The 8,277-nt window shown below is 62.9% G+C and overlaps 1 protein-coding gene across 1 annotated transcript in view; it reads right to left on the reverse strand.

Annotated features, from left to right (window-relative positions):
• Positions 1 to 416: 416 nt before the first annotated feature.
• MDC1 (mediator of DNA damage checkpoint 1) overlaps positions 417 to 8,277 on the reverse strand; it is an 11,015-nt gene continuing 3,154 nt past the window's right edge. Inside the window, exons 4-14 of the mRNA XM_075071503.1 lie at positions 6,822 to 8,272; positions 6,141 to 6,236; positions 5,794 to 5,862; positions 5,488 to 5,532; positions 4,676 to 5,107; positions 4,234 to 4,334; positions 3,445 to 4,086; positions 2,917 to 3,030; positions 1,422 to 1,604; positions 1,197 to 1,322; positions 417 to 583 (exon numbers count right to left, since the gene is read on the reverse strand). Of these exons, the coding sequence (XP_074927604.1) occupies positions 458 to 583; positions 1,197 to 1,322; positions 1,422 to 1,604; positions 2,917 to 3,030; positions 3,445 to 4,086; positions 4,234 to 4,334; positions 4,676 to 5,107; positions 5,488 to 5,532; positions 5,794 to 5,862; positions 6,141 to 6,236; positions 6,822 to 8,272 (3,385 nt within the window). The 3' untranslated portion in view covers positions 417 to 457. The remainder of the gene's footprint in view (positions 584 to 1,196; positions 1,323 to 1,421; positions 1,605 to 2,916; positions 3,031 to 3,444; positions 4,087 to 4,233; positions 4,335 to 4,675; positions 5,108 to 5,487; positions 5,533 to 5,793; positions 5,863 to 6,140; positions 6,237 to 6,821; positions 8,273 to 8,277) is intronic.

Here is an 8,277-nt window from a genome sequence, read left to right on the forward strand (position 1 = left end):
ACCTTCCTTCTGTCCCACCTGCCCCACATACCCCTCCCTCGCAGCCCCCTCTGTGCCCCTCTCTCCTGTCCCACAGACCCCCCTTCCTTCCGTCACTCCTGCCCCACAGACCCCTACCCTCTACAGCCCTCTTTGTGCCCCTCACTCCCGTCCCACAGCCCCCCATTCCTTCCATCACTCCTGCCCCACAGCACCCACCTGTGCCCCTCACTTCTACCCCGCAGCCCCTCTCCCCTCACTCTGCCCCACAGACCCCTCTGTGCCCCACTCCCGCCTCGCAGCCTCCCTTCCTTCCGTCACTCCTGCCCCACAGACCCCTCCTCCCACAGCCCCCTTTGTGCCCCTCACTCCCGTCTCACAGCCCCCTTTTCCTTCCGTCACTCCTGCCCCACAGACTCCTCCCCCTGCACCCCTCACTCCCACCCTGCAGCCCCGCTCCCAGCTCTGCCCGCGCCCCTCACTCCCCCCTCACCTTGTACGTCCGAGGCATGTGGGGCAGGAAGACCCCCCCGCTGCATTGGATAATGTCCTTCATGTGCTCGGGCTCCGGCTTGACGTTGGGGGTGACGTGGATCTCGTAGCCCTGGGGAGGGGGACGAGGTTGTGATGACCCACCCCCTGCTCCCAGGAGGGAAGGGGCGGAGCCAGCGAGGGGCAGGGGAGGCAGCTAAGCCCAGGGACCAGGTATCCGGAGCGCGTGACAGGGCCAGCTGCAGGCGGCATCCTGCCCAGGCGGGCCCACCTGGCTGCTTAGGGCCCGAGTGTGGGGGGAGGATCAGTCTGGATGCACCTGCAGCTGCCCCGCCCCCGCCCCCACCCCCACCCCCACAGAGTGGTAGATGGTGAGGAGGGGATTGGTGGGGGGTGAGTGGGTTCAGAGGGTCTCACCTGCGACAGGCCAGTGGGGGGTGGATGCTGGGGGGAGCCAGTGGGGTTTAACCTGCAGCCGGGCCCCCCTGCGTGGTGGGCAGTGTAGGAGAGCAGGGGTCTCAACAGCAGGGCCCCCCCATGGTGCAGGGGGGTGTCAGTGGGGTCAGAGAGGTGGACCGGGGGGCAGTCTCACCTGCAGCAGGGCCCCCTGCCTGGTGTGTGTGTGGGGGTCAGTGGGGTCAGATGAGTGGACAGGGGGGTCTCACCTGCAGCAGGGCCTCCCGCATGGTGCAGGGGGGTCAGTGGGGTGGACAAGGGGGTCTCACCTGCAGCAGGGGCCCCCTGCGCGCTCGCTGCAGCGACTGGGCCAGGCTGAAGTGGAAGTTTCGCTCCTGCTCCGCGTCCCGCACCAGGAAGCTGCCGGGTGACAGGAAGCAGGCGCTGCGCCCGCTCTGGGGGAGGGAAAGGGGGGGCAGCGTCACCTGGGGTAGCCCCCCAATGCTGCTTCCTCCCCCACCGCCCCATTCGCTCCCCCACCCCCCCGGCGGTACCTTGTCCAGCCAGTCCAGCGTGACGATGGGCACCCCGCGGGCCAGGGCGCACAGGAACTTCACCGTGCGGCGCACCCGGTCCGTCACCAGGTGGGTGCAGTCGAAGACCGACCGGGCCAGCGCCCCGCCCAGCGCCGAGACCACCCGCTCGCCCGCCTCGTCGATCACCCCTGTGAACAGCACCTGGAGGAGGGGAGCACAGTCAGCCCGGACCAGCCCACCCCCACCCCCCGGCAGCTTGGTATAGTCCCTTCCCCACCCCCCCAGGGGCAAGGTAACTTGGTATGTCCCCTCCCCAACCAAGGGCGGGGGGCAGGGCTGTTTAGTAGGGTCCCCTCACACACACCCCTGGCCAGGGTAACTTGGTACGACCCTTCCCCATCACCCCTCCCACCACCCGGGGGTAGGACTATTTGGTACATTCCCGTTCGGACTCTTAAAGCTTGGGGTACAGCCTCCCCCCACACCTGGCTTGGTACAGCCTGACCACCCACTTCCACTCCAGAGCAGTCAGCTGGCGCCTGGATTCCAGCCCCTGCTTTGCACCTGTCCTGCCCCACGTCGCCCCAGCAGTTAGCACAGGGCAGGCGGCCTCTGGACTCTGAACAAACGGCCCAACAGAAACCCCGAGTGTTGAGGGGAACTGCTGGCCACAGCAGCCACCAACCACCGGGGTGTCGTTGCAGGGAACTGATGCACACGACAGGTACACAAGCTACAGCCGCACAGGGCGTCATGGCCACCAATCAACCCCCTCAGGGTTCTCACCACACGTTCTGGGTGGCCCGAGAGCACAGCCACCAACTCCTGCTGGTGGCCACTCTGCCCATTTTTCCTAAAACGCTTAATTAACTTTAGGAAAAACAAACAAACGTGCACCAAATGTCCACATCACGGTCACTGATAGGAGGGTTTTTTGCTGACTCAATAATGAAAGTAACAGTTCAGTCGCCTCTATTCTTTACTGGCCCGACACAGAACAGAACCACAAACAAGGTGCTTTGCACGTTCTTGTCTTTTTTCGGAGGGGGGGCGGGGTGGGGGTGTTTTGGTTCCTTAGCTAGTGGTCTCCTGCTGTGAGAAGCGACACTTGTTTGTTAATATCACTTGTCACAATCTCCCAGCTAGCTGCCACGTCTGCTGTGAAATGTGATACTAACAAACCTGCGAATCATTTTTCCCAGCAGATTCAAATCAAGCCCTGGAGGCCATGGGAGGGGGGTGGGGAGCTGGGGGGACAGAGCCCGAAGCCCCAGGGCTGATGTCTGACCCCACCGCCTCCGGGAAGGTGGAGAACTCTGTGTGTCTCCCCAGAGGGGGGCAGATTATATATAAATCTATAGATCGTTCTGCACAGTCCCTGTCTCCGAGCCAGGACAGAACCCAGAGCTGGGAGATACCTGGGGCGGGGTGGGAATTGGCACCCCCTAGAGGGGAAGGGCCCCCATGTCCCAGCCTGCTGCCCTCCCTGCCCCCCAGTCCTGGGCTCTCTTACCCTGGGGGAGGCCGTGCCACCGGCTGCCCCCTGGGATCGGCGAGGGGCCCTGGCCCGCAGCCCCTCCACCTTGTTCTCCGTGCTCTGGCGCCGCAATGGGGGGACCGGCACCTCCTGCAGGGAGAACAGGGGGAGTGAGATTCATTATAGCCCCCCCATCCTGCCCACCACACACTCCCCTTAGGAGTTTTCCCTCCCCACCAACCCCTTGAGAGACCTCACCCCCAACCACTTAGACCCCACCCCCATAATCCCACCCCCTAGCAGGAGAGGCCCTGCCCCTCCAGTCCACCCCAGCAATGAATTTCCTCCCCCCATCAAGCTCCACCCCCAGAAAATTACAGCCCGCTCGTTTTGTAAACAACACCCCATCAGCCTGTACACCCTGCCCCCTGGTACCAGGCCCCACCCAGAGCATATTAGGCCCCGACTCCCAGTGGCCAGGCCCCATGCATAGCAAGTGAGGGGTTGGACCTGACCCTGGGGTGGGGACCTTCCCCCAGCCCTGCCCAGTGGCCTGTTACCCACCTGCCTCTTTCTGGCGTCACTCCCAGCATCCTCTTGGGCTGCAGCACTGCCCGCTCGTCCCTCGCCCTGTGCCGGAGGCGGATCCGGGGTGGCCACCCCTCTCCGCTTGCCTTGGGCCTCCCTGGCTGGCTCTGCAGCACCCCTCCTCCTGGGGGCCGGCTCCTGGACAGAGGCTCTCTGGGACTGCCGGGCTCGGCCCTGCAACACCTCTGGCTCTGCTCCCCGCGATCCCCTCCGGGGCTCATCGGCTGGGGCCGGTTCCGCGCCTGCAGCCCCCCGAGATCTCCGGGCCCGGCCTGGAGCCCCCTGGCTCGAGGCCTCTGGCTCTGTGGGGGGGTCCTCCTGAGTCCGCACAGCCCTCCTGGGCCTCTTCACAGGGCCGGGCTGCTCCACCTCCTGGACACTCCCCGGCTCCGGTGCCTCCATGTACACAGACGGGCTGCAAAGCTGGCGCCTCCCCCTACGCTGGGGGGCAGCCGGGGCAGGCTGGCTGGGTTCTCCGGACCCCACGGATTTCTCTGCCCCACCCCGCTGGCTCCGTCTCTCCAGGGCAGGGGCTGGTGGTGGGGGAGCGGGAACCGGAGCAGATCGCAGGCTCCGGCGCCTCACGGGCGTGGAGGGACTGGAATGAGCCTCTGGGACCTGTGGGGGACAGAGAGAAAGACTGGGGGGCTGGGATCCAGGACTCCTGGGTTCTGTCCCCGGCTCTGGGAGAAGGGGGTGCAGGAGCTCCCCAGTCAGTGTGTGCAGGCACCATTCCTCCAAGAGAGGGCGCCAGCCCCTGCTCACCTTCCCAGCATCCTCAAGCCGTGCCACCATGGGGTGGGGCCCAGCCCCCGTGACCCCAACAGCTGCTGGGGTCTCCTGTCTCTCCGCAGCCTCCGGGCCACCTGGAGAAGAGGATGAATTAATTCCAGCCAGCTACTGCAGTTCCCTTCATTGCCACTAGATGTCGCCGCCTGCCAAGGCACATCATGTGACTGCCAGCAACACCCCCCTCCTTGCACAGGGTGTCACTTGTGCGCGCGCGCACACACTCAGTGACACACACTCACACAGGGCACACACAGAGCACCACTGCACCAGGTGTGTCACGCACACATCCACACACAGAGAGCAGAGTCACACCAGACATGTCGCATACAAACACCAAGAGCACTGGGCGTGTCGCACCAGGCGTGTTGCACCAGGCGTGTCACACACTCACTCTCCCCACACCCCCATCACTCACCCTGCCCTCTCAGGCGCTGCCCAGAGCGGCTGCCCCTGGGCTCTGCTCCTGCCCGCCTGCCCTCGCCCTGCAGTACCAGGACTGGCCTGCGGGGAGCGCCCAGCACTAGACACACAGGCTGGGATTCCTCCTCCGGTGGCTCCCTCCTGGCGCCCCCTGCTGGCAGTGCCCCGCCAGGGGGCTCTGACTCCTCCTTGGGGCCGAGGGGCAGCAGCCCCCCAGAGGCCAGGCCGGGTACTACGGGCTGGGCCGGCCCCTGAGATAGGACTCCCCCTGGTGGCGGGGGATGCGGCAGCAGCTGGGTGTCCTCAGGGAGGAAGGGCTGGGTGGGCTGGTCCAAGTGGAGCCCGAGGTCCTTGCAGAACGACTGAGTCGCTTCCACAACACACAGATCCTCGTCCGAGTCTTCCTCCTTTTCTGAAGAGGTACAGACTGAGGATGGAGGGGGAGAGGGGAAGACAATGAGTTTAGAACCCAGGAGTCCTGGCTCCCAGTCCCACCCTGCTCTAACCACTAGCCCCCACTCCCCTCCCAGAACCAGGGAGAGAACCCAGGAGTCCTGGCTCCCAGCCCCCTGCTCTAATCATTCCAGTCAGCACTAGGTGGCTTGGCCCAGTCTGGCACGGAGGTGGGGAGACCAATCAGGCCAGGTCTGTCATGGCGGCAGCTCTCACGCTTCCCAGAATCCTTAGCAACCCCTCCTCCACCACCCCACCTTGAAATCCAAGATCGTGGCTCCAGACCAGTCTCCTCTCTGCCCCCTCACCATTCCCTGAGCGCCGCAACCCCAGCGAGGGGCCCGTTGTGCTCACCTGGCACATGCAGGCCTGGTCCAGCAGGGGGCGACATCACGGACCCTGCGAAGGGATCAGAGTGGCAGCAGGAATTGGTGGGGGAAGGGTGACTGCCTAAGGCCCCGCCCCCAAGGGTCACTAACTCCGCCCCTGAGGCCCCACCCCCAGGGAGGTCACTAACTCCGCCCCTCGGGTGACCTATACATACATTGGCGAGTTCTCAGCCCAGCAGGCCCATGGAGACTGAGATGCCTTGTCTGGCCACCCCGGGAGGAGACACTGAGGGGGGTGTGATCATGGGGGCTGGATTGCCCCCCAACCCACCTTGTGCAGGTAGGGGCGATCTGAAGACAAATGTCTGGGTGGCTTCCTCCTCTAGGCCGCTCCCCGAATCTGTGGAGAGAGGAATTACCTAGGATCCTTCACAGCTTCCCTGCCACCAATCTCTTCGCTCACAGCCACACAACCCCACAGATCGCCTGCCCAGGGGGAGGGACTAACTCTAGGTCATGGAGGGAAACTGAGGCACAGAAAGGGGAAGAAATATGCCAGAGGTCTCACAGCACGACGGAGCTAGATACAGAACCCAGAAGTTCTGGCTCCCCCCTCCAGCTCTAACCGCTAGACCCCACTCCCCTCCCAGAGCCAGAGATGGAACCCAGGAGTCCCACCTGCTGCCGTGGGGGCTCTGGCGGCTTCAGCCCCTAAGGACGGGGTCTCCTCAACCAGGTAGCACTGCGTGGCCTGCAGGGCAAAATCAGCGTCATCTGGGAAGGGGAAGGAGAGTGGAGACTCCAGGTGAAACTGACGCACCTGATCCCATCCCAGCATGCAGGGCAGGGAGCTCACCCATAGGGAGCCGGAGACCAGGGCAGGGAACAGGACCCAGGCATCCCAGATGACAGCGCAGGGCGCTCACCTGTAGGGAGCCGGAGCCTGGGGCAGGAAACAGTACCCAGGCGTCCAGGACAGCAGCGCAGGGCACTCACCTGTAGGGAGCCGGAGCCTGGGGCAGGGAACAGGACCCAGGCTTCCAGGACAGCAGCACAGGGCACTTACCCCTAGGGAGCCGGAGACTGGGTCAGGGAATGGGACCCAGGCATCCAGGATGGCAGCGCAGGGTGCTCACCCGTAAAGAGACGGACCCCAGGGCAGGGAACGGGACCCAGGCATCCGGGACGGCAACACAGGGCACTCACCCATATGGAGCGGGAGACTGGGGCAGGGAATGGGACCCAGGCGTCCGGGACGGCAGCGCAGGGCGCTCACCCCTAGGGAGCCAGAGACCGGGGCAGGGAACGGGACCCAGGTGTCTGAGATGGCAGCACAGGGCCTGACTCCCTGAGATTTACCCTCCACGTCCGTCTCGCTGTCGTCTCCAGGCTGGCCTGGGCCCCACGCTGGATCCTTGTTCCCCTCCGTGTCCATCAACTTGGTCTCTGGGCTGACATGGGACTGGGGAGCTGGTGGCTGCTCCCCACCTGCCTGGACTGGGCCCCCCACAGGACCTGGCGTCTGGTCGAACTCTGCCCCAGGAGCCCCCTCCACATCTGTGTCGCTGTCTCCACTGGGCCAGTGGAGAGTCTGTTGGCCAACATCTGGATTCTCCTCCACATCTGTATCGCTGTCCCCAGTGGCGACAGGCAGAGGGTCATTTTGTTTTCCAACATCTGATTTCTCCTCGGCCTCTTCCACATCTGTATCGTCACCTGCCTCCACAGTGGGCTGATGGCTCCTCTGTCCAACATCTGGATTCCCCCCAGACTCCTCCACACCTGTATTGCTGTCCTCATTTTCTGCAAAATGATGGCCCTTAGGATGCACATCTGGTTTCCCCACTGTCCCCGTCACATCTGGATCTCTGTCTCCAGGGAGAGCATGTTGATAGTTCTTCATTGCAACATCTGGATTCGTTGCCTCCTCTTCCTCCACATCGGTATCACTACCCACATCAATAGCGAGTGGATGGCTCTTTGTACCCACATCTGGATTCCCAGTCTCCTCCACATCTGTATCACTGCCCACGTCAACAGCAAGAGAATGACTCTTTGAAGTGACAACATCTGGATTTCTATCAGATTCCTCCACATCTGTATCACTGTCCTCACAGGCAGCAAGCTCATTGTTTGTTTGTCGCACATTTGGTTTTCCCACCACCCACGCCACATCTGCATCTCCGCCCCCTGGGAAAACAAGTTGATGGTTCTTCTGTACCACCACTGGAGTCTCCTCCTCCACATCTGTATCACTGCCCACCTCAACGGCGGGCTGATGGCTCTTCTGTACAACATCTGGATTCTCTGCAACCTCCTCCACATCTGTATCACTGCCCACCTCAACGGCGGGCTGATGGCTCTTCTGTACAACATCTGGATTCTCTGCAACCTCCTCCACATCTGTATCACTGCCCACCTCAACGGCGGGCTGATGGCTCTTCTGTACAACATCTGGATTCTCTGCAACCTCCTCCACATCTGTATCACTGCCCACCTCAACGGCGGGCTGATGGCTCTTCTGTACAACATCTGGATTCTCTGCAACCTCCTCCACATCTGTATCACTCTCCTCATTTTTGGCAGAGTGATGGCTCTCAGGATGCACATCATCTGGATTCTCCACTCCCCCTTCCACATCTGCCGCGCTGCCCCTAGGGAGAGTATATCGATGGTTCTTCTGCAGATCTGGATTATTTGCCGCCGCCACCTCCTCCTCCACATCTGTATCACTGTCCACCTCAAAGCTGGGCTGATGGCTCTTTGGACCCACATCTCGATTCACACCAGCCCCCTCCACATCTGTATCGCTGTC

The sequence above is a fragment of the Chelonoidis abingdonii genome, chromosome 12 (genome assembly GCF_003597395.2).
Source record: "Chelonoidis abingdonii isolate Lonesome George chromosome 12, CheloAbing_2.0, whole genome shotgun sequence".
Taxonomy (NCBI): Eukaryota; Metazoa; Chordata; order Testudines; family Testudinidae; genus Chelonoidis; species Chelonoidis abingdonii.